We start from the raw sequence: 25,120 nt of genomic DNA, 5'->3' as shown, positions 1-25,120 counted from the left end.
AAAACGATGAAAACTCTTCTCTGTCCCACTCCCTAAACTTGCCTTCTTGTCTGTAAATCAGGCAGGCCTACTCAGCAGAGAGAAAAGAGAAGAGGGGAGAGGGAAATCAACAAAAAGAAGAAGGGTACCTAACTACAGAGAAGTGAGGCCCTCCCAGCTCCACTCTAAGTACCCCCAGAAGAGTCTGGCCTCTGCAGACTCAGGGAAGGGACAGGAGAGATCAGCACTAATCCTCCATATGCCCTCTTCTGAGGATCCCCTGCCCCAACCCCCTTGCTGGTTCTTCTAAGGACATTGGAAACGGAGTGGAGAGTTAAGATTTGTGTGTTTGCTTAGAGTAAACTTAGGCAACTATCGAGAAGGGGGGATGTTATCAGGCCAGAAGGAGGAGGGGATAAAAAGAAACCATCAGACATTGACGTAAAACTAATTCACATCCACTGGTTTATTATTGATCACGGGGCATTTCACATCGACACTAAAATTCTTTATTGCAAGTTTTACAATAATCAAGTAAATTCAGTCCAAAAACACAATAACCACGATGGGGGGGGGGGTTTCTACCTATAGACTGCCTCTCTGAACTGAAAGTTCATTTTTATTTTCTTTTGGCTCCTCAAACTGAACAGCTCTGAGAGGCTCTTCAGATGCATTTAGCTTTGTCTGCTGTCTTCCCCCCTCTCCTCCCAGCCCCCCCCAACAATAATACAAAAGAACTTCATAGCTTTGTTCTCCTTAAAATGACTTCCCCCTCACTAACCTCCCCTGGTGCATTTTCAATGCAAAAGGCCTAAGGAAAGAGGGGGGAAGGAGGAGGAGGAGAAGGAGGAGAATTGGCTTAAAAATCTCTTTCCTTTTTTTCTGTTCCTCATTTCCCCTGAAATTCACCCAAACCAGACCATCGCACCTTGCAATATATAATTTTTGCAGCTTTCTTCCTTAAAAAATAAATAACCCCCCAAAAATGGCCTTAAAAAAAAAAACCCCAGCAGGTACCATGCTAAGACAACATCACATGCTTAAAAGGGTCCTTAACAGTGGAAGGGAGAGAAGGGCAGAGGGCTTATCTGTTTTGTCAGTTTGGAATTGACAAGGGATAAGGTGGGAGGAAGAGAGAAAAGAACCAAAAAATATATATATATTAAATTCTATAAATAAGAGTCAATTTGTGTGTGAGGGGGAGGATGGGGGCATGGGGTGGGGGCAGGGTGTGAGTTATGTTTTATAACCTGGTAATGTCCTCTGCCCGTTGCTGCTCCGGCGGCGTGGCGCTCTGGGAGTGGTCTTCAGAAGTGCCCGGGGTGGCTGCCGAGAGGGTGCTGGGCGCAGCGCCGGCCGGGGGCGCTGACCTGACTTTGGTGTTGGGGAGTCGGTGGTCCTTCTTCCATTTCATGCGACGGTTTTGGAACCAGATTTTGATCTGCCTCTCAGAGAGGCACAGCGAGTGGGCGATCTCGATCCTTCTCCTTCGGGTCAGGTAGCGATTGTAATGAAACTCTTTCTCTAATTCCAGGACTTGCTGCCGGGTGTAGGCTGTCCTCGAGCGCTTGGGTTCCCCTCCGTTATAATTGGGGTTCACTGGGGGGGGAGGAGGAGGGGAAAAGCAAATAGTGGGGTTCAGAGGCAGCAGGCTCCCGCCCCCCACCCTCACCCCATCCTCAGCTCTGTGGAACAGGAGGAGGGGGTGGTGGAAATAAAGTCATCAAGCTAAATGGGTTATAAAGAAGTTGAAGGAAGCTGGAGACTTTGTAGTGTAATAAGAGGGGAATCCTCATTGTAACGACACTGAATTATTTATGCGCCCTTAGAAAGCGAGCATAGTTTTCACACATACATAACAGATCGTAGCACATGGCTCGGACTGCCCAGAGTAGCTAAGCCATAAAATTTATGGGGGATGTAATTACCCATTCTCGCTCGTAAATCCAGTTCAATTGTGCTAACCCAGAGTCGCTCCTGGAGAGAGAGGGGGAAGGAGAGAAAGGAGGACGGGGGCCGGAGGGGGCCGGGGAGGGTGGGGAGCGCTGGGGAAGAGGGGAGGGAGGGGGAGAGCAAAAAGCAAAGTTGCCTACCCGTGCTAACGTGGATTTTTTTCATCCATGGGTAGACTATGGGTTGCTTGCTGGCGGCGCTGGAGGGATGGTCAGGGGCTGGCTGGCTGCAGGCTGGCGGGGCTGGGGACGGGGAGGCGGAGGCGCCTGAGAGAGGCGCCGGCTCGCAGAGCGGCTGTGATTTCTCGGGGTGGTGGTGGCCCGCCTGGGCCGGCCCGTGGCCTCGCGAATTGCCCGGCCCCTGGAGACTGGTGCAGCTATACTGGCGCTCGGGGTAGCTAGGGCGCGGAGGCGGTGGTGGGTACAGCTCCTGGTGGTGATGCTGGAATCCCGATTCCCTGGTCCGGCCGTAATATTCCGGACTGTGTTCAGGGATGTAGCTATTTTGCGAATATTCTTCGCATGGAGGAAATTTCGGATCGATGTAGTTAGAGTCCATCAAATACGAGCTCATGATCATTAATTTCTGGAGTGGAAAATAATTTTTCTCGCTTTGTCGTTTTTCTGCTCCATAAAGCCCTCCTACTAGCTAGCGACCCTGTAAAGTTACTTTCACCATGTGACTCCGCCGGCCAATCACACGGAGCAACCCAGTCCCCGGATAAGGAACCGAATCGCTTTATTCAAAATGTATCCAATTTTTTTTGTGTGTGGTGGTGGTGGTGGTGGTGCTGGGGGTGGTGGTGGTGGTGATGTGGGGTTAGCTGGCGGGGGCTGAGGTGCCCCCAGTGCGCACGCCGCCGACTGACAGCCCTCCCCTGCAAAAGGAGATGGGAAGCCCCCAGCTCTCTTCCAAAGCCTGGGCACTGGGGGGCTGTCGGGAGGCTGTGATTCAGCCCCCTCCCATGGTCTCCCCTTGGGCCTCCGGTGGGCCCCCTGGGCCTCGGCTCCTGAGCTTTTCCAGAGGTCTCCATTCATGGCGATCCTGTCTCAGTCTGTGTAGGTCACCGGGCAGCGCCCCTCTTTTGCAGGAAGAGGAAGTTGAATGAGGAGGACTGGAGTGGAGGTTGGATGGGGAGGGGCCCAGGCTAAGCCCAGGAGGCTGGAGAGCCTGGGGTGCCCCCCATCCAAGGATACCAGAGTCCAGCCCCCTTCCCCGTACACACTCACCCAACCCTCTGGCCATGGGGCCGGCGAGGCAGGGTCCCAGCTGGACCGGGCAGGTAGAGGCAGCGGGATGCAAATGATTCTGACGTCATTTCTGGAAGTCTGGGGGTTGAGCCCCCGCTGAAGAGAGACAGGAAGTGGTTGGCAAAAGCAGAGTTCAGAAGCCTTGCCCTCCTCCCCTAGAACCCACTGACCCTCCCTGCCCCAGCCCCAGAGCAGATGATCTCTTCCACCGCTGGCTGCTGTTTCCACTCTCCTTCCGTCTGGCCTGCTGCTTTCTTACAACTACCTCCAGGGCTGGTTCCTAAGGACCTAGGGCGAGGAGAAGTGGGATCTGCCAGGAACCAGTGCCCTGTGATGGTGCCCAGCCACGGCCCTGAGCGCTCTTCTTTCTTCATCCCCACAGTGAGCCGACCTAACTGAGAGGGAGGCCTGTGTGGGTAGAGCCTGCTTCCGGCCAGGGATTGTATCCATGTAACACATGTGTTTACATGTAAACACACACTCCCAAGGGGCAGCTCCAGGCTGCCTTCCAAAAGCTGAGGGGTGAGCTCACCGAGCTGGGGAGGCTGGGCAGGCCTCGGGGGTCTCCAGCCCATTCCTCCACGCTCCCCTGTCTCTGCCACCCACCCACAGGAACACCCTGATGGCGGGGTGGCAGGGCCCTGGAGGAGGGAGGGGGCAAGGAAGGGCTGCTTTTTCCGACGCCCCCCCCCCCCCCCGCAGCCAGGGGTGGCCACACCGTGCCACCAATTCCAATTAGCTGATCCCATAACTCAGAGTTGGGGGGTGGCAGAAGGGAGAGCCCAGGGAGGGAGCTGGGTCCCCTTGTTGTACTTGATAACAATTATAGTTTAAAATCATAGCTTGCCGGGGCTCGGCTATATTTTACTTGATAACAATAAAAGTGACACATAAAGTTAACTGTTTATGTTTTATTTATTAGACTAAATCTGCCAGCGGTGGTAGGAGCGCTTGCCTCGTCGCTCCAGCTTTTATAGGGCTGTAAAACGTCATAAATCAGTCTCGCGGAATCGCCCGCACTCTTTGTGTCGGCGGCGGCGCAGGGCTGGCGGCCACTGGCTGCCTGCTCCCTCCTTTCCACGAAAAGTCGTAATGTGATTTTTTTCCCTCTGATTTTATTATTATGATCGCCGCCGTGATTAGTCAATCTACCTTTAATTCGCCGCCCTACGCTGCCTCCTCCCAGCCCAGCCTGGTTGACACTTGAATAAGTACCTTTTAAAACGGCATAACAACTATTTGAGGGTTTAATTAGAACATCTGCAATTAAGGGAATGAGGAGGGGAAAGGGAAAAAAAAAAATAAAGCTCTCTCATGAGAGGGAAGACCGAAGGCAGGAGATTCCCCACCTATCTTTCACCACCTTAGGGATGCGGGAGAGGGGGGTTCCCATCTCCAAATTAGGGCTCACCCTGAGGGCAGAAATGAGAACCGCCTGGGCCCGCTGACCACCTTACATCCTCCGATGTCATGCCGAGGCCCCCCTCACCCCAGGCTCACCAGGAGTGAGGAGTGCTTGGGGGCTCCTGGATACCCTCTCCCCAAGAGGACAGTGCCCTGCCCCCCTCCCACCAGGTGGCTGAGGAAACAGGAATTCCCTGAAGGTCCACCATCTCTTAGAGGAGATTTCCAGATTTCCCAAGTGGGTTGAGAACCTCTGCCCATTCCTGTCTGGGACCGTGTGCGTGTGAGGACTGGCCAGTTTGGCTGGAAGAGGAACGTGAAACTGTGAGGAGGAGAAGGCTGCTACTTGGGTGATAGTGGTGTGGAGTCTGGGAGGGTTTGATTTGTCGTCTTTATTGGGGGTAGGGGCAGGTTAATCATAAGTTGCTGGAAGAGGGCAGAGGGAAACCAACGCTGGATGCTGCCTACAGAGAGTGTGAACCGCAGCCCCAGACTGCCCCACAGGGAGAGCCAAAGCTCCAGAGAGCTCAGGTAGGGTGGGGGGAGGGTTGCTGAAGAAGAAGAAAGCCTTCCAGCCCCACCCCCAACCTCCCTTTCAGGCCAGCACCTGGATCAGGTTGGCCCACCCAGTCCTGGCCCGGAATATTCTCTTCCCCACCTTGGAAAGGTGAGGTCTGGGCCTGGCTCTTCTGCTCCCAGCCCTCCCACTCTCCTTCTACCAGCCCTGCCCCCACCACAACCCTCTTTTCTTCCTTCTCTTCACCTTCTGGGGATTCTTAGGGAGTTCTTCCCAAGGCATTGCCGGTCCCACACCCCCACTCCCCAAGATTCTGAGCTCCTGCAGGTGGTTCAAGGGAGCAGGAGCAGAAAAGCCACCTTGAGCCAATATGTAGACATAGATACAGAGTTCAGTTGCCTCCAGCTGAATGTCAAGTCTGTCTTTGGTTATTACGGCTAACAAATATATATGCATACATACTATTAGTACTTGTTAATACATCAGATGCCTCCTTATGCAGCCATAAATATGTGGGGTTCTCGTTCCACGTTGGCACAGCCAATTCAACACGCACCTCCAGAAAGTGAAATCTGGGAGACTCCCCCAAATTTGTCCACATTCATCTACATCATTCGCCATAAAACTCCTTCTGGGTGCCTATAGCTTAATAGCAAGAAAGTCACCTATCACAAGGGAAAATAGCAAGCCAGCCAGACTCCACCATACACATACATGCAAACATTTTCACCTGGATATTATTATAATCACAGAAATGAAATCCTTCTGGAGAGGCAGTGCACTTAGCATTGGCTTTATGGAGGGGGGAGTACTAAAGCCGCTCCTGCCTGTGTTGAGCCCTCTTATCTGGTCCTGTCTCCTTTTGTGCTTTGCCCTCCTGCTCCTGCCTTGCCAGCCCGGGGGTCTCCACCCCCCCCCACCCCTGCTCTGCCCTCTACCTCTCTCTCCCTGACCCAATTTTATTTTTAAATTTTTTCTGACCACCTTTTGCCAGCTTCCAAACACTCTCTGAATGCCACCCTCCCCATCTCCTTTCTGAATCTCGATCTGGTTTCTCTTTCGGAAACCTGTTTCAGTACAAAGCGCTTCCCTTCTGACACCACTGAAGAAAAATATGTGTCCATTGTGTGCGAGGCCTTATTGTGCCCGGATTACCATACTGACCGTTGGATAACCCATATTCCTCCCCTCCCCAGTAACAAGCAGCCGGCTGAAGGACCTCGGCGGCTCCACACGTTCTGTGCTGCATTAAAATCTCACCTCTCAGACTCCCTAGATTTTCCTAGGGAGAAAATAAATGGGAGAGCCAACTCAGGATTTGGAGGGCAAAGAGAAGGAAAATGAGGGTCATTCCTTCTCCCACTCTCCGAAGTGCAGGATTGTGTGTGTGTGTGTGTGTGTGGTTTTGTTGTTGTTTTAGAGATTAAAAAATCACAACACATCTCTTTCCTTTTCCTCAAATAAATTGACTTTTAGATGGTATGCAATCAAGTAATTCATTTCATTTTTATTTTTTCTCCAAGCAACTGGAAAACCCCAAACCAAAGCAAGACTCCTATCTTATTTCTTGTCGTGTGTGTACGTATAGATGGGTGTTTTTGTCCCTTTCTAATGCCAGCAGGCAGAGGTAATGTATGCAAAAGAATATGCAAATGCTTAATTGATTTTTTCTTAAATCTCTTGTCAGTAAAAGTAATGAATTGGTCTAAAATGATTTTAATAACCCGGACATGTCACCAGAAAATACTAAACCTTTTTTTTCTCCTGGAATCGCTTATAGTTAAAAAAAAAAAAAAGCAATCATGGAATGTTAATTTGCCCCCCTTTAAAATATTAAAGATGAATTTCTCTTGTTTGTTCGGAGACCATAGGCAAGGTCCTCTCGTGGATTTCCCCCTCCTTGCCTTGCCTTCCTTGGAATTCAATTTTCCTCAAATCTCGTTTAAAGTGGCTTTTTAAAAAGTGGCCGCATTTTAATATTGGTTAGACAGAGTGACCTGCATTTCACCTCGGGTGTTTGACTTGTTCCAATAGGTCACTGCCATGGGGTTATTGATGGGGAAACTCCATTGAAATTTGTCTCTTCGCAAATGGCCTTTAGATCTTCCAGCGAGTTCAATAACTAGTTATAATGTGGAAGAGGAAAAATGAAGGCCCTGGGCTAACGAATTTGATGTTTCATTTTTATGCTGGAGAAATTGTTAGTTAGAGGTTGGGTTCCCCACCCCCTTCCTTGCTCATCCTGGCCTCACTGACCCCCCTACCCCACTCTCATCCAAGGCTGCTGGATTATATCCCCTTTAAAACTTGAGCTGGGGTGTCCCTTTCTCCCTTTGATGCAAGCTTTAATTCTTCTTATTATTAACATTGTTGTTGCTGTTGAAAATTCTGACTTAAGGCTTCAGGAAGCTTGCGCTGCTGGAGATTTGTAACCTAAACTTTCCTGTTAGAGGGGGAAAGGACTTTTACTTTTAAAGGAGCTGAAAGGCAGTTTTGAAAGTTCTAGGAATTAGGTTGGCTTTAGGGTAGCTTATGGAGGGCTCCCTGGCCTGGTGCTTCCAGAATTAAAGAAATGATAGGAGGCTGGGAACCCAGAATTAAGGAAACGATAGGGGCTTGATGAGGGCATCTCAAAATGCCCCAATCTGTTCTTGGCTTCTGAGAGGCCAGAGACCCATGGGACCAGGCACCCAGGACCAAGGAAGGCAGAGCTTGGGAAAGGCTAAGGATAGAGGGAGAATTCCATGGATCAGGCAAGAGAATCCTGGATCTCTCTCCTCCAGGGTCAGAGACAGAATTCCTGGGGATGTGGAATGGTAACTGCTTGCTTCATGAACAGGGCACCCCAGGAAAGCCCACCTCCCGAAGAAGACAGTGCATTTTCCATGAACTGCAAAGAGGAGAGGAAAAATAATGGGGGTGGGGAAGGTGATGGCGATTTTATAAGGTTCCTTTTTTTCCTGGGGCCCTCAAGGAGTCGGAGAGGAAAGGGCAGGGAGAGAGAGGAAAGGTCTTTATTTTATTCTCCTCAACCACAACCAAGTTGGGGACCCCTTGACTTCTCCAGAAAAGCTTCTGTGAGGAAGGACTGTGGAGAGCTTGGTCTCTCTGGACTGACCCAGCCATTCAAGATCATTACCATTATTAACCTCTATAATAACAAGAGCATCATTCCCTCACAAAACAGAGCTCCCAGTGTGCCTAATTTTCTTCTTCCAGGAATCTTCCCTTCTCCTTCCCTGCCCAAAGGGGCCCAGTTTGCTCAGCCCCAAGTTTCTCCTTTAATAAGTCTACCTGCCTCCTACTCCCCTTCCGAGCCTTGGCCCACAGATGGGAGTCATTCCAAAGGCTTGCCTTGATTCCTGGGTTGGGGGAGTTAAGGCCCAGGACAACATGTAAGGGCCGAAACTAGGGTGCCACCTCCCTCCATCCCCTCAAACCCAGAGGCAGCATCTTGGTGCCACCTGGGCTCCCGGACACACTTCCCTAGACACATCCCTGGCACCACTGGAATATGGGGAGCAGCCTTTAATGCTGCACCACAGCTCCATAAAAATGGGGGAGCTCGATAAGGGGCCATCGGCGGCTTCAGGACTTCCCAGCCAAGCGGGAATCCATTGCGATCTGATCTAAACTTGCCCGCAGCCCCCTCCGCGCTCTGGCCGCAGCGGGCGAGCCCCATCCCCAGGCCGCTCGCCTGCCTCGGCCCGCACCTTGGCCGCCTCCTCCGGACCCAGGACCCCCAGCCTCGGGCCTCGCCCTCTCCCCGGTTTAATTACGTGATTGATTTTCGCTTTGGTCGCGTCGGGACGCCTCTGCCTCCGACTGTTTAAATCTTTCGGCTCCCTTTTTGTGTTTCCGAGTCCTCCTGACGGGTTGTAATTTAGAGACTGCCCCTCGGGTGGCCTGGGTCCGGTGGGTCCGGGCTGCTGCCTCGCCCTACACGCCAACGAAATGGTCCTCCCACGGTGCTCGGCGCGGCCCTGGCTGCAGCAGCCCCACGCCGCCGGGCTCTGATACTCGGGTCCTGCCCATTCGCCTTCCTGAATTATTTTGTGCTCCATTATCCTCTGATAGAAAAATGTTCCATGTTTGAGTTATCACTCCATGCCTGGGCCCGGAGCTGGGCTGCTCCGCGTTTTTGTGTTTTCTCTTCCCCCGAATGTGGTGTGCATTAGAAGGTCTGGATGGAGACCCGAGGCGGCACCACGCCCGGCTCCAGGCTCCGCGGGGAGCTCGAGCCGCTTCCCCCAAAGAGCAGCCCCGCGCGGGAGCTCGAGAAGCGCCGGGACAAGCAAATTCGGCCACAACTTTGCACCACCGAGCGCGAGCGGGCCCGTGGGGCTGGCGGCCCCCAGCCTGCCGTCGGTCGTTGAGTCTGCTCTGGCTTCCCGGCCCCAGACAGAGGCCCGTCGCCCTGGCAGCCCCAGCGGGCCCGGCCGCGGGCACCTGCGTCCAGGAACACGCCGGGCGACAGCCCGTTCCCCGGAGGGACTGAAGGTGAGGCGAAGGAAGGGAAAGAGGGGAGGAATTTTCATTTATGAGAAGTGGAGGTTTGGGGTGGGGAGAGGAAGGGGAAGCCATGAAATAAAGAAAAGGAGCCCCTTCGCCCACCGTGGCTGACCTCTTTCCCTGTCTCCGGAAGAAAAACAAAACAAAACAAAACAAAACACAACTCCCTTTCCTCCCCAAACCACTGCTTTTCCGCTTACTCTCTCATCTATACAACTAATAAACACTTCTCTGAGTATTCTCCCACGTCCTGTTCATTCTTTGATCCCTTCCAACGAGGCAAGCAATGAGTTTACTATTAGCAGTATTTTATGACTACACACAAACACACACACACACACACACACACACATTTTTTCCTTCAGGGAGAGGAGGGACTCATGAATGTGTTGCCCACTGGGGAAGAAGTTCAGGGAAACTTGAGTTGGTCACAACCTTCTCCCTGTCCTCCGACCTACAACACCCCCAACCCCTGCTCCCCCCAACCTCCCCCCCAACCCCGACCCCGCAGCAATGTTGCCGGGTAAATAAGAGTCCGCCTGCCTGGCTATTAGGATTCTGGAGACGTTGGCATCTGTAGCAATCATTAGTCAAAGCCGCGGAAGCCAAAGGAGCCGAGGAGTTGGACAGAAAAAATCTTGGAAATGATATACAGGAGCCGCGGAGGCATCAATCCCGGGCCGATAAGAGAGTGGCTGCCGGGAGCGAGGCGGCCGCTTAATTGGGCCCTGGGCACCAAGAACAATTGGGGAGGGGGGCACCTAGGGGTCGGGCAGTGACTCTGGCACCATTTGGGCACTCTACAAAAATAGTCGGGGACTTGAACGCCCTTTTCCCAAATTTCAAAGGCCCATTTGGGGTTGGGGAAGACTTTCATGCCTGTGTCAGCCTCTCCACCCTGAGAGCCAAGACGGGCCCAGCTGAGGGCTCTCCCCTTCTCTCGCATTCTCCTTAGGCTGTTTGAGAGGTACTGCAGAATGGGGAGCCTGGCTGTCACAGAGACAGCCTGGAGAGAGAGGCTATGGTCCCTAGAGTGGGTTTTCAAGGGGCAGATGACTCAGTTGGACTAGTTTTGGAGATAGCCTTAGAGATAGCAACAGAATCACTCACTTTAATAAGCAAAACATCCAAAAGGTATTTGTTCTCCATCCCCACTCGCCTGATGTCTCTATTGATCACAGAGATAGAGAGATGCAGGAAGTTTAAATCCTTCCAGAGGGAGATCTATGCCCCTACATACAGATGTATGCATTATGGAACCCCTTTAAACATATGTTCAAATGTTTAAGTTTGCAGCAAAACTGCAAAGGCCGTAAAGATCTCCAAATGTGTAGCCTCAATATGTAGCTATTTTACGGGTTGAGAGGCCCTTGCATAAATCTAGATAAAATTTTCAAAATAGAGGTTGAGCAACACACACATAGTTCTTTCCCATCGAGAGGAAAAAAAAAAACCCCAAAGATTCATCTAGATGTTTAGAGAGACTGTACCAATACATCCCAGCGTATACATCCAAACACTACAGAAAGATTGGTAATGCGCACGCAGGAATTCGACGGAGGACTGGTATGTTCACTGTGGATCTATAAATCTAAAGATCTATATACCTGCATTTAAATGTGGAGCAGAAAGTGATATAAAACATACATCCTGTTATATAGACATAGATCGATCTATAAATACATTTTCACGTGTATAGCTATTGGACTGCTCAGCTCTCTATAACAATATGTGTATTTGCATTGAGTCCTAGGAATGAGGGAGATTCTCTAGTGATTGTGCGTTTGGGATGTCCTAGCCCAGACTTCTCTGGGAAACAAATGAGGGTAAACTAGGACCTGTGCAAGTGCTAAGAAGCCCAGGAACTCATAATCTATGGCCTCATTTCCAGCATATGGGGGCATTTCTTTGGCAATGGATAGGAGCCCTGATCCCTGGGCCTGAAAGCGTCCTGACTTGATATAGCCCTTGCTGAGACGGAGGTAGAGAGCTCTTTTCTTCCTTTCCCTTCTCCTCCCTAGCCCAGGGCTCGGGAAGGTGGGGGGGGACCCTTGGGAAGTTGGGGTGTCTTTAGAAGGGGAAGGCTCATTAACATTACAAAATGGAGCTACTCAGGTAAAATATGATTTTGTTTGGAGACAGTTCAGTTACAGTGAGCTGTCAGAAGACTGTGGGCTTTCACACACACACCTACACCCATCTTAATTACATAAAACCCAGTCACAGAGGGTTTTCTCCATTCATTCGGTGCTAGGTGCTGGATGGGTTCTTCTATATGCTCACTCCCAATGCCTCTTTTCAAGAGCTCTTTCTACCTCTGAAGTCCCATCTTGTCAAGAAGGGGTTTGGGCTCAGGAAAGGGGTCCCAGGGAGATAGCAGATCCAGAAGTCATGGTAGAGCCCCCAGGAGTCATAGTATCAACCACCAGGCTCAAAAGCTGATTGCATTCTATGTTAGTTCCTTTTTAATTGAGGGGTTGGGGACACTAAGGTCTGTGTGGGCAAAAGAAAAATGAGCGATTGCATGGTTTTTAAATCTGGAGCTTTGAGGGGGGAAAATTCACCAACAAGTGCTTTTCTTATTGGAGGCATAAGATTTGGAAAGCCCTGGACTTCCTTTTATTTTTTCTTCTTTGGTTTACTGGGGAAAGGGAGGCAAGAGGGCCCCAGGTGGGCTTCGGGAAGTGCAATCCAATCTAGCTGGCCAGCTTGGGGGAGAGTGATTTACAAAGCAAAACCTCAGATGCTACTTCCTGAGAAGTCACCAGATCAAAACAGCCTCCTCTAGGCTTTTATGACCCCATCTCTACTCCCAACAGGAAAAGCACCCTCAATAAAACCTCAGCCCACGCCCCCATCCTCCACCCAGAGAAGGGGGAGAGACCCAATCTAAAATGAGGGACCTGACCCTTACTCCCTTCATTCACACCACACACACACACACACACACACACACACACAGGGTTTTCCAGAAAGTTGACTTTTTAAAGAAGTATTTACTAGACAAAATTGTCCCCCACTGACCAAAGAAGCAGCCCTGAGAAATTTGGAGTTTTGGAGTTTGAGCCTAGGATAGCAAGTAAAAGGAGAATCTGATCAGAGATGGGTCTGGTCTCAAAAGTCCCAGTTCAATGCCTTTCAACACCCCACAACCCAACAGGCTAACAGGACACTAAAGGTCACCAAGAGCCTGGCTGCCCCCATCTGTGGGGGCTGCTCCAGTGTTTTGGTGTTCCAGGGAGGCAGGAGAGAGGAAACTTAACAGTTGCCCAGGGCTTGAGGGGCAGGGCTGAGCTGGGGAGGACAAATGGTCTTCAGGCTGAACCCATGGGAAAAATGGGGCAGGACAATGAGTGTGAGGTTGGCTCAAGTCTGTTGGTTTACTGGGCTTCTCCGGGCATGTGCATATGCTACTGTGTGTTCTGGTGTGGTGTTTGGGGCCGAGGGCTGGGGATTTTTCAAGGGTGGAACCCAACCTGCTCTGCCTCTCAGAGAGCTGAGACACCTGCGGTACTGAAGGAACACCAGGTAACTGAACCCACACATCCCACCCAGCCCATGTGGGGCTGAAGATCATGGTAGAACTTTCTCTGTATGAGTGTCAGGTGTAGAGAAGTAGCTGCCTTCCTGCATAAACGTATCCAACCTCTCATTGTAGATCTTAAGGCCTGGTCATCAGAGGCTGAATAAGGTCCTGGATTACCTAGCCCAACTTTCCCAAGTCCCAAATTGCATCACACACACCCCCAATCTCTCTCTCTCTCTCTCTCTCTCTCTCTCTCTCTCTCTCTCACACACACACACACACACACACACACACTCAGAAAATCTCCTGGGTATCTCTGTTCTCCTTTTGCCCCACAGTGAGCCTTAGCAATGGCAGAGGCAGGTGAATCCCAGGGTTCTGTAGGATTCAAGGACAAAGAGATCTCTTTCACCCCAGTTCCTCAGTCCAGCCTCCTTGGGCTTCTGGCGTCCCTTCAAAGCAGCCAAGGGAGATATACTATTAATAGTATACTACTATTAGTAGTATATACTAGTATTAGTATATATACTATATACTATACTATATACTATACTAGTATATATACTAATATAATAGTATTATACTATTAGTATAATAGTATATATACTAATAGTATATCTGGGAGTATACAGATACACTATTCTGGGTGACAAAGACCCAATAAAAGGGAATGTGATTTTCTTGGCCCTCCAGCAATCTAGTTCCTTCCTTAAATGGAATCTCTAACCCAGAAAGCCTTAGCTTGGGGTCTCAAATCCGGATTGTCTCCCTTCTCCATCTGAAAGGGCTCCAGGGTCTCCAGTCCCACCAGCAGGAGGCTCAGGGTAATTCTTGTTTCCCCAGCAAAAGAAAACACAGAATTGAAGCCTAGGACAATGATGTTTCAGCTCAAAAACTCAGCCCAAAGCAATTATACACATAAAGGGAGAGTCAAAGAGACAGAAAAAGTTCACATGGGTATTAGAAGGGACGGGAGCAATCAAACCTCTCTTCCCAGTGCCTGTTGGCACAGAAGCAAGCCCCCATCTTTCTTTTCCCACCCTTCATGAGATCTCGAAACTCCAGTGTGAGAAATCCACAGTGGAGGTGAAAGTTGGTCTCAAAGACTCCCACACCATCTACCAGGGAAAAATAAATGTGCGTGCTTTAATTCAAACTCATGAAAGAGGTCAGTGGTGCAGTGTGGTTGACGGAGACGTGGGAAGTGGAGGTCCCATGCTTTCTGAGAAGAGCTGCCCTCCCTCTGACTTCTCATTCTAATCCTTCCCCTCTGTCCTGTGGCACTGTCCCCAAATCAGGCCCACGCAGAAGACCAACAAGCAGAGTGGTGCTGACAAAGCCCAGCTCAAACTGGGTTACTACTTGCACTCGTGCACTCCTGATGCCCCTAAAGAGGGGTTAGAGGTCTGAGTGGCACAGGCCATCAGAGCTCCTGCCCCTCAGTCAGCTCAAGGAGGGCAGAAGATCAAGAGAAGAGAGGGAACTCAACCATAAAATTAACCACAAAACAAAGCCCTAGAGCATGGGGGGTACTGGAGGGAGAAATCTCTGGGTCTGGATTCACGAGCGGATTGGCTTAGGGCCCAGCCCCAGCATTCAGAAAACACAGCCTTTCTGTCCTACGTGCACAGTTTCTGTGCCATTAGACAATCTTGCTCCAAAACAGTTTCTCACCCATTGCTTGTTCTGACTTGATCCATCTAAACACAAACACAGAAATCCACACTTTCAGTGTCTGTGTCCTTTGTGGCGAGGACACAGGATCATCACTTAGTTTATTATTGTTGTTACTATTATTGTATAATAATTGTATAAGATTGATATTATTATTATTATTATTATTATATTAAAAGAATGGAAAGGAAAGGGACTTAAATTGATCAACTGTTTAATATAACAGGGGAGGATCCTAATTTTCTGTGCTCACTTCCTTTACCAAATCTCTTTTTCAACTGGCTCAAAAGTTATTCAACAAACTAAAGATACCAAACACAACTTGCAAAAATCTCCACGTCTGCTCCCTTCCCCAACCACCTCAGAGGTCCTTTGATAAACCTAATGGCTCCTGAGCACTTCCAGAATGATAAATCAAAAGAGGTCTCTTCTAATCACCCCCACCTGCCTCCAGGAGGATCTGAAGAGAATGAAAACTCTACAAGGTAAGTGTTTAGGGAATAATCACTGTCAGAATTTGAATTCAGGGCTGGAGTCCCTATCCACACCTACTGTACACCCTAATCTCGAGTCTACGTCTATAAAGCCCAGTGAATTGGGTAGGACCTCACTGGGGGGGAAATGGGAATGATCCAGAGGACGCCTCCAACTTCAGATCCCCGTACAATTGATATTCACCTCGAGGCACATTGTTAGAACCAGAGAACGCAAGCCAAAGACTCCCCAGAACTAGTTCAGGGACAAAGAGAGGGGCTAGAATATTCTCAGTATCGCTTGTCCCATTTGTAGCTGAGAAAGGGTGAACTCAGGGGCTAACGCGGGTGGTGAGGGAGGGAAAGAGGAAGAGGAGTTGAGGGGAAAAGTGAGACAGAGACCCAAGTACTTTTTGGCTGATTGGTTTGTGGGGCCCATGTGACCCTGCTTAGCGCATTTCTGATTGGTTGTTTGACCTTTTCTAGGGTTAAAGACCTAGGAACAAAATCAAAAGCTTCCCAGGTTGACTGGGGCACCTTGGCACCTGGTTGATCACCCATTCCCTGCTCCAGGAGACCCCAAAATCAGGTGTGGGGGGCGGGGTGGAAAACCAAGAGTCTCAGGCCCAATTTGTATTTGTCTTTCTTCCATTTGTGTATTGTGTATTTGTCCTACAAAACAGCAAAAAACTGGCCCAGGTATTTGAGAGGAAGGACGATCTATTACTACTGGGGCAGGAAGAGAGGGTGATACTTAAATGGAACTGTTGAGCTTAAGACACAGAAAAGGAGATGAAGAAGTCATAGAACCCCCAACAGACGTTGCATAAATCTGTGAAACAGAAACACACACCCCTCTCCACGGACAGGAAGGGAATGGACTGCAATTTGGCCAGGAGTCTGGGAAGGCTGAGTTTGCCTGGGTGTGGGACTCTGGCCCCGGCTAAATTCTTGATTAAAGGCCATTAGACTCGCTCCCTAAAGCCCTATAGAGGCCAGCGGAAGGGCAGAGTCAAGTTAGAGACCGAGGAAAACTCCAGTCTCCCTGAGGTTTGAATGGAAGGTTTCCAGAAACCCTTAAAATCACAGACTGGTGGGGAGGGGAGAATGGAGAGGGCCGCTTATGAGAAAGGGAGAAACTGAGAGTTAACTTTTTGAATGGGCTACTGGGGAAATCCTCTGGGATGCTCACGCTTCCCTGGGAAATAAAGGAGTGGGGGGGGGGATGGTGGGAAGGCCCAATCTTGGTGTGGGACAGAGGGCTCCAGAGGGAGGGCATCCGGGAGTTCCCCATGTCCCCTGCCAGCGCTCCTCACGCAGGCGAGAGCCCGCTAGAGCCAGGGATGGGGATCGGCTCAGACACGGATGTCTTTGGGTCTCTGTTCCCCTTCACCCTCCTGGAGTCTGCCTGGGCTCTCCGTCTCTGCTTCAGTCCCGCTTCTTCCTCAGTTCTTTGGGCGGCAGGGGCACACTGACAGCGTCCTCTCCCCGTCCCCCCACCAACACTTCTCCACAAAAACAGTGTCCAGGCCCCCCTCGAGCCCTAAGGTAGTCCTTCCCCCTGGGTAGGCGCTGACCTGGCTCGCCCCCTCCCCTCTCCTCCCCTTTCCCTTGGCCTAGGCCAGTAGCCCTCCATGGGCCCGCCTTCCTCCCTGCTTCAGAATCCCTCGAGATATGGGAGATATGGTCGGCCCCTTCAAGGAGTCTGAGTTTCTATGTCTTCGCCATCCTGGCTTAGCTCCGGGTGACTCATGGGGAGGGGTATGCACTTGCAGGTGTGGAGGACACGTGCCTCCCGTGCCCGACGCCTTCGCTGCTCCTTCCTAGAAATCTTTAGGGTGCCCCAGCCTGAGACTGGCCCCAGGAATCATTGCCCATATTGGGCCCTGATGGCTCCATCCCCCAGAGGCCACTCTCTCCTCCGGGCTGAGGATCTTTCCTGGCCAGCCCAGTAAAGACACTGCCTGCACTCTCCCACTCATTTACACTCCACTCACAGCAGAACCTCTAGGCCTCCCGGCCTACTTTTACCTCAGGCAAGGGCTAGGGGTGCCAGCAAAGACCCCAGCAGCTAGAGGGAGGAGGCACGAAACCACACTGGCCCCAGCCAGACTAAGACCCCAGACTACAGACGCTGGGACAGCTGCCCACCCGGGCCTGGTGGTGAGGAAAGAGAAAACGCTTTGGGACTCCCTGGATTCAAACCAGCCACCTTCAAGATGCTCCTGCCATTTCAGGTCTCAGCCTATGGGCTCAGAAGTCCCAACGCCTTCCCTCCCGGCCTCCCTCTCCAGCTGCCTGACCTGCCCTGGCCCAAGGGCCGAACTGGCCCCTCCCTGGCCCAGGGCCCCCCAGGTGCGCTTGCACCTAGAGTTTACACACTCTCACCAGCACCCAACACCCATGTGTGTGCCGCAGTCTTTCTTCCCAGCTGAGGAGGAAGAGGGGTCAGGAAGACCTAGCAAAGCTCTAAAGAACCCAGGCCTCTCTTTACCGCAGTTGACTCGCAGCTGGAGGGAATAAAGGGCAGGGAGGGGAGGGCTGGTCAGAGGAGACAAGCTCCCCCATCCTCCTACCTCCCAGCGGCTTCTTCTCTTCTTCTTCCACCCTAGCCTGGGGATGCCCGGGGAGGCCTTCTTCCCCTCCCCTTAATGAGTGGGAACTGCCTCCTATCTTGGGGAGGGGGATTAGGTAAACGGGAGAAAGGGTCAGAGAGAGAGAAAATTAACTTACAGCGTTCGCCTGGGATTCATTTGCGAAGATGTAACTCTCACCATCATCCCCAGCGCCGTAATCCCCTCTAACTGCCAGGCCCTCTGTCCTAGCATTAAACCTCACCAGCAGCTGCGTGGCTGGACAGTTAAGATTATATATGATGTAAATATATTGTGGGTTTGTCAGCTCTCCCTACACCATAAAACTTGGTTTAATGACATCACGTGGTCCCCCAAGAGCCACTCACGGGCTTGCCTTCGGGCCATTCACATAAATAACCTCCAAAAGTTTCAAACTCCTAAATTCACATAGAAGCCGTGCGTATTTCTCTAATGCTCAGTTACACTAAAAAGCCCTTGTGCTGCTCCTTTGCCCCACCCCCACACCCCCCTTGCAGGGTGGGGAGGGGGGAGAGGGTGGATCCTTATTTATTTATTTATTTACTTACTTATTTCCATAAGGACCTGTCGCCTTCGAGGTCGTGTTGATATTTTTTTCCTCCTATTTTTTTTTCCTCCTCTCTCCTCTAATTGCTCAGAGTGGGCCGTGTCCCCCTCTTCCCACTCCCCCGGGGAAGGTAAGTCACGCTTCTTGCCCTTTTTTCTCGCTGCCAGAGGGGGTGGGCTTCAGGGCAAAGTGGAGAGGCAGGCTCCATGGTCTCTGCTTGGGACCCAGAAGCCCCTCCACCAACTTTCCCAGAGCAACGCCAAATCCTGGTACTCGCAGATTGTTCCAGGAGGCTGGCTGGTGGGAGAACCACCTCAGACTTCAAAGCAGAGGCCTCTGCTCGGAGAGAAAGCGAGGGTCTGGGCGGTACCTACTCCCAGTGTAGGGGAGTGCGTCCGAGGCCTCTGGCTAGGTTGTGGCCGCTGACGCCGCTGGAGCAGAGGCTGGGGCCTGGGCGCAGGCCTGCAGACTGACAGGAGGGGCAGGGGCGGGGGCGGGCGGGCGCGGCTGCGTCTACCCCAGCCCGGCCAACCTCAGTCAGCCCTCCAGCTGCTCCAGGGAAAGAGAGGCCTTCACCCTGCCCTGCCTTGGCGGAAGGAGGCCTTCAGTGCAAGGTGGGGCCGGTGCGCCCTACCCTGCGGGTCTGAGTCACTTAGGCCCTGGCCCCGGCCAAGCCCCCGGTTCTATCCCTGGGGCGGTGCGTCCCCTGGGGAGGAAGCTCAGGGCCTCGGCAGCCCGGGATGCCGGCTCGCGCGATGGCGGGCGCCACGGGCCTCTTTCTTAGTTAACTGTTACCCACTGGAGACGCCAGTGCTTCTCCACGCTTCACCGCTCGCCCAATAGTTTTCCTCAGCATGGAGAAAAAATTAAAATAACTCCCTGAAGAAAATTACACATTTTATTTGAGAGAGAGAGAGTGAGAGGTTGAGAGAGGAGCCGAGTTGGTGCTAGGTTGGGCAGACTGCTGTGTGCTAGTCATGGAGAGACACTACGGGCGCCCTAACCTGGCCTGAGTGCAGGGCGAAGGTAAGGGTACAGCGATGGGTGCAGTTCAATAATCATTTGTCCAGACCTCCTACGTGCTAGGCATGGGGTGACGAGAGGCTCCTGGGTTAAAAAAAAAAAAAAAAAAAAAAAGACAGATGGATAGCTTAGGCAGTGGGATGCAGAGAAGTCAGTCCTTATAATAAATCCAAGGAGCATCAGCATTAATAATCATAAATATTCCCCTTGCCCCTCCCCAGAGTCTCTCTGCTCCCTTTCCCTCTTGGCTGCTATAGCAGTCTTCTAGCCCAGCTCCTGAACCGCACCCTCCCCCAGTGTGGGGGGCCTAGGCTTGGCTCCAGGAAATCACCCCGTTGTGGGAGGCGGGAGAGGAAATGCAGTAAAGTTTTATGGACCCTTCCCACATTTGTTTCTCCCATAAAGTACTTCCTCCCCCATCCCATCCCAGGAGCCTGGGGCAGAGCAGAGCCTGGGCCTCAGCCAGCCTCGGGCACCACCTGAATTATCTGCCTTTCCCCCTTCCCCTTAGCCCACCCTCCCCCTCCACACAAAATCCCAGAGACTGAGACAAATGATGGCAGACAGACAGGACTCAGGCACCAGTCTATGCAGCTCCTTTCCCAGCTAATTGTCCTGCATAGCCTTAGGCCCTAGAAGTGGGGAAGCAGTCAGAACATTTCCTGCCAGGCAGGTACGCTGTAGATTGCCCTCCCTGCTCCCATCTCCCCCAGTATCATAAAAAGCTAAGACACATTTCCTCCAACTCCCCCACACCCCCTTCACCAAGCAGTACCAACTCTTCCTGAGGATGTTTCTGGGACCAAATGGGCCCCTGGGCTGAAGGCTCAGCCCTCCCTCAATGTCCAGCGAGGCCCCTCAGGGACCCCCTGGCCCTGGGAGAGATCTTCAGAGGTATCACGGAGCCACCGGTCCCTGCAAGTTAGCTCTGGCAAGCAGTGGAGGCTGCTGCCAGTCTAGAGGCCTCAGATCCAGCCAGCCAAGGTGGGAACGGGGTGCAGAGGCCTGCAAGCCTTGGAGAGCCACAGCAGGGAAAAAGCCAGTACAGACTGCCTAGGTGCCCTCCCCTTTCTCCAGAGGCCCTTCTGGGAACCAGGGATCTGGAAAGGAGCTCACTTTCACCCTCCTCTTCTCAATACCCCTAGAAGCTCCTAAGAATTCTTTAAAAAAAAAAAAAAAAAAAGAGGCTGAAAGGCCGTGGGCCTCCCCTACACCCCAGAGCCCACTTAGACACTTTTACCCAATACATGCCCCAAACAGAGAGGCACTGCTGCATCTTTAGTCCTGTTCTCTCTTTGTCTTTATTTGATATGACAAAATATAGTTTCAGGAAAGACCTGGAGTCAATAAATAGTTGGACAACAGCGAGGGGGCAAGAGGGCACAGAAAGTCGTGGCAGGGACTACTGGGCAGCCAGGAGCCTCTAGGACTGCTTGCTGGGGTCCAGTGGCAAGGAACCCCAATAGTTGAGCTAGCTAATGGTCTGCGGCGGGGGTGGGGTGGGGAGGACCTGAGAGGACATGCAGAGGGCGCAGGCTGGAGAGGTTACCGGGCTTAGGGATGGGGGAGAAGGTTTGGAGAGCCGAGGGCAACCGAGGGGACCCTAGGCGGACCTACAGTCATTCCCCCCTTTCATATGCAAATCATTTAAAAACCAAACAAGGAGTTTAGTCGCTACAACGAAGCACCCCGAGTCTGGCGCCGGACTCCGCCAGGCACAACCACTCTCGCCAGCCCGCAGCCGCCTGGCCAGCCTAAGCCAGGAACAAAGGAGAGGGGAGGCTGGAGGGTCGGGGCGCGGGGCCTGGGGCGCCCGCAAGGCCGACCTTAACTCCGGCAGGCCGCTCTGGGGCTGGAAGCCTGAGAGGCGGCCCAGGCCAGGGTTCCTTCGGCACCAGCCGATATACCACAGCCCTCTGGAGAGCCCCTGCGGAGCTTGCCCTGGGCCCCCCCGGTGCTAAGCAGAACTGAGGGGAGTCCGGGCAGCGCGGGCAGCCCCGCGGGAACCTGGGGTCGGTGGGGATGCGGAATGCCAAGGAAAAGCGCTTTTGTCTGTGAGGCCCCGGAGCCGGTGCTGCAGCCCCCGCCCTTGCCCCAAAATATAGAGAGCGGAAAACCGAAAAGGAAAGGCGCAGGGACCAAAGCGGGCTCAGGGCGCTATCTGCGGGCCTCCCCGCTGCCTCTAAAGGGCCTCTTTGCTTTTCATTTTGGAATCTTTCTTCCACTTCATCCTGCGGTTCTGGAACCAGATCTTGATCTGTCTCTCGTTGAGACACAAGTTGTTGGCGATCTCTATGCGCCTGCGGCGAGTGAGGTAGCGGTTAAAGTGGAATTCTTTTTCCAGTTCCAGAGTCTGGTAGCGCGTGTAACTGGTTCGGGACCGCTTGCCGTCCGTCTCTGGAATATAAACCCCCCCAAGCCAGGAAGGGGTGAATAGCGTGCAGCGCCCCAGCGTCCCGACCCCAGCCCAGGCCCCCACCCGCGGCCGGAGGGAGAGGAGGCGAGCAGGGCAGGAGAGGCCCAGCGGGCCGCAGGCGGGCCCGGCCCAGCCCAGCCTAGCCCAGCCTAGCCCCGGGAGAGGCGCCTCCGCCCTGGCAGGAAACTTTCCGCCGCAGCCTTCACTCAGCAAGCCGGAGGGGCTGAGGGGGTTGGGGGGAGAGGGAGACCCAGGCTCGGACCGAACAATAAGCACCCTCGAGATCCGAGCACCGGGGACCCCCCTCCCGCCCCTCCCGGAGTCGCTGGAATCCTCCGGAGCGGCCAGCGCCGGCCGAGCCGGCTCCACAGGGGAGGGAGGGAGGGAGCCGCGGGGGGATCCCCGCTCTGGAGCCCCGCGCTCCTCACCCTTCAGATCCCTCTATTTTTTTAACTCCCTCCCTCTCCCCCCAAAATTGAATATTGCCTTTTATACACGTTTTGTTCCTATGATCCAATTATGTCGTCGTAAATTTGGGCGCACACAGCCTCTAAGCCTTTTAGTGGACAGTTTTACGAGCCATTGATGCCTGGATCGTAAAATTTATGGCCGCAGGTTTTTTTTCTTTATTTGCCCCGCATGGCCTATAAAACCCAGGCGGACCCGAGCGCGCAAAATGAAGTCCTAAAGTTTACCGTGGCTCATGTGCAGTTTGGTCATCCACGGGTAAATCTGTGGCGGGGCCGGTGGCTGGCTCAGTCCGGCGGGCTGCCCTGTCTGCGCCTGCTCCTCTTTGATCTCCCCACTGCTCTTAGCTCGCTCCTCCAGCGCTGGGCGAGCCGCCTTCTGACTGTACATCCCGGGGTTCAGAGGAGCCGCTTCATCTCTGCCCAGAGCGTGTCCCGGAGCGGCCGCGGCGCTGCAGGCGGGGCGGTCGGGGTGAGCCCGGGGGTTGGCAGCCATGTCTACCCCGTGGAGAGAGTTGGAAGGCGCAGGCGGTGGGAAAGTGATGCTTAAGTCCAATCCACCGTAGCAGTACCTGGATGCCTGCACCTCTGAGGCCGATCCATAGTTCCCACAAGTTTGCATGTTATAGGCAGGGATATTGGGGCTCTGCTTATAGAATGAATTGGCTACGTAGGAGCTCATGGCGGGGAGGGCCCAAAAAAAATTTCTGCACCCTTTTTGATTAAGGGTGATTTGTGACTCTTTGAAGTTGAGGGTTTTTTTGTTCTCCAAAGTGCACAATTTATAGGTGGAGATATCTCTTTCTTTATCCTATGCGCTCTTCCCAAATAAGGGAGCCTTAAATAGAGTCACGTGACTCGAGCGGCCACTCATAAATTTGGCTTGATGACCTCCGGGAGGTTAGTGATGGAAGCCGGCGAAACGCATCTTGATATGTTGGCAAAGCCCAACCAAGGGGGAGAGGGAGTGAGAGAGAAAGAGAGAGAAGGGGGAGAAAAAAAATGGTTCTTGGAATTGGGGGGTAGCCGGGACAACGAGCCCACAGCGACACCTGGTGCCTACTTGGAGGAATTGCAGCCTGGCTTCTCGGCTCGCCTTCAGACCGCTGGATTTTCTACCATGTAGAGGAGAAGCTGGTTGTTCCTGCAACAAACCCTTGAAATGGCCTTTTAAATTGTGTTTAATTTTAAGAAAAGATGAGGCCTCATTTAGGATACAAAAACTAACGGATATCTCTGTCCTCCCCACCCCCAGAGCCTTTCAATCTCCAAAAATGGCTGAGGGAAGGAGATTTGGGGGGGGGGGGTGGAATCTGCCCAGGCTGGAGATCCCAGGGGATTTATCTCAGTTTCTCTAAACTAAGTGTTGAAGTCCCTCTCCTTGGAGGCCCCAAGGCCCTGCTACTGCTGAGGAGGTGACTGTCAGCATGGGGAAGTGAACCCAGTCCCTGGAGAGGTGGACAGGATGTCCAGAGAAGAAGGGGTCCTGGGTAGGCAGAACTGGATAGGGGGGGTTGAGGGTCACAAATCTGAGAGTCCTGGGAACTCTGGGATGATCCTGGAGGTGAGGATACAGGGGGAGTTGGGTAGACCTCACCATGTTTGGACTCCAGAGTGGCAAAAGGCAATTCTGTGTGTGTGTGTGTGTGTGTGTGTGTGTGTGTGTGTGTTTGGGTGTGTGTGTGTGTGTGTGTGTGTGTGTAACCAGACACAATGGGCTTGGAGGACTGCTCTGTATCCCTATGCATGATCCTCATGTGGTACCTTTGCCAGATATTTGAGATAGAAAATAGATGTTAATTGAGGGCATAAAGAAGCAAGATTCAAGCTTCCACAAATATATGAGCATGGCAGAGGAAAAGGCCTGTTTTGTGCCCTTTTTGGAAAATGCCTCTGGAACAGGTTTTCCAGGGACCTAGATACAGAAGGTCCACAGGAGAGCAATTTCTGAGCTATTTGGAGGCGTGTAAAGGACCTGGCTGGGGGTGGGGGATGGGGGAGGTGGGCAGGTCAGGCGCCTGGGCAACCTTCACAGCCTGTGGCCAGGGGCTCCGCAGCCATTCGGCCCCTTTCCGAACCCCCTCCCCTAGCCCCAAGTCTTATTCTTTCTTGCCTGCCTCTCCCCAGGAAATCCCCGCCCCTGCCAGGAGAAGCCCCCCTCCTGCCCCCCCGCTGGCGGAGGCGCTGGAGGGGGCGCTGGCGGGGATCTGGAAGGTCTGGAAAACTCTGGCGGATTTTTTCCCTCCGGGAGACCCCCTCACCACCTCACCCCCTAGGTCCACTCAGGTTTCTCTGTCTGGGCTTAAGGAGAGAAGGCCTGAGCTGGGGAAAGGGTTAGGGTAGAGTCTGGCTGCGCTCCTCACTCGCCGAGTTTGAGGGGAGAAGAAGGAGGAAGGAAGCAGATTGGGACTGGGGTTGTAAGGAAGAAGGAATTTTGTCCCAGCCCTGTCAGGAGTCCCAGAGCAGGCTCAGTTTCCAGGCTTTCTTTTTCGAGATGTCCTTGAATCGCTCAATCCCTGCGGAAGGGCTCAAATCCCGCGGTCTTCTCTTTCCCCTCGGCTCTCCGCCTCCGCCACGTTTCGCAACAGTCGGCCTGGCGCGGGCCCGGGGGGCTGCTCGCGCGGCGCCCCCCATCCTCACTCCCAGAAGTGGACGGGAGAGGCCCTGGTGCCTGGAGAATGCTTCTTTTCTGGCCCTTGGGGGCTCGGGGTTCAGAAGCCGAGGACCCCAGACTACCACAGGCTGGAAGAAAGGCCTGTGTGCG

The 25,120-nt window shown here is 52.7% G+C and overlaps 2 protein-coding genes across 7 annotated transcripts in view; both read right to left on the bottom strand.

The window, feature by feature from the left end:
• Positions 1-421: 421 nt before the first annotated feature.
• Positions 422-25,120, bottom strand: part of HOXC4 (homeobox C4) — a 50,679-nt gene continuing 25,980 nt past the window's right edge. For 2 of the 6 annotated variants that reach the window (XM_047865789.1, XM_047865784.1), the window contains exons 2-4: positions 3,162-3,278; positions 2,073-2,517; positions 422-1,578 (exon numbers count right to left, since the gene is read on the bottom strand). In XM_047865789.1, the coding sequence (XP_047721745.1) occupies positions 1,223-1,578; positions 2,073-2,511 (795 nt within the window). In that variant the 5' untranslated portion in view covers positions 2,512-2,517; positions 3,162-3,278 and the 3' untranslated portion in view covers positions 422-1,222. Of the gene's footprint in view, positions 1,579-2,072; positions 3,014-3,161; positions 3,279-3,447; positions 3,684-3,714; positions 5,083-25,120 lie in introns of those variants that run through there. The other 4 variants (XM_047865787.1, XM_047865785.1, XM_047865786.1 and 1 more) reach the window with 3 other exon arrangements.
• HOXC5 (homeobox C5) lies at positions 20,756-24,975 on the bottom strand. The gene is made up of 2 exons (XM_047865794.1): positions 22,585-24,975; positions 20,756-21,870 (listed from the first exon to the last, which is right to left on the bottom strand). Exons 1-2 carry the CDS (start codon positions 23,036-23,038, stop codon positions 21,656-21,658), a joined length of 669 nt encoding a protein of 222 aa, XP_047721750.1. The 5' UTR covers positions 23,039-24,975; the 3' UTR covers positions 20,756-21,655.

Source organism: Prionailurus viverrinus, chromosome B4 (genome assembly GCF_022837055.1).
Source record: "Prionailurus viverrinus isolate Anna chromosome B4, UM_Priviv_1.0, whole genome shotgun sequence".
NCBI classification, from domain to species: Eukaryota; Metazoa; Chordata; class Mammalia; order Carnivora; family Felidae; genus Prionailurus; species Prionailurus viverrinus.
The sequence above is the reverse complement of the archived record's forward strand: the minus strand, read 5'-3'. Positions and strand labels throughout refer to the sequence as shown.

Excerpts from the sequence above, each read along its gene's own strand:
- HOXC5 (XM_047865794.1), bottom strand. The coding sequence starts at position 23,038 with ATGAGCTCCTACGTAGCCAATTCATTCTATAAGCAGAGCCCCAATATC. Across the intron at positions 21,871-22,584 it reads CAAACTGCACATGAGCCACG|AGACGGACGGCAAGCGGTCC; the intron begins GTAAACTTTAGG and ends TTTATATTCCAG.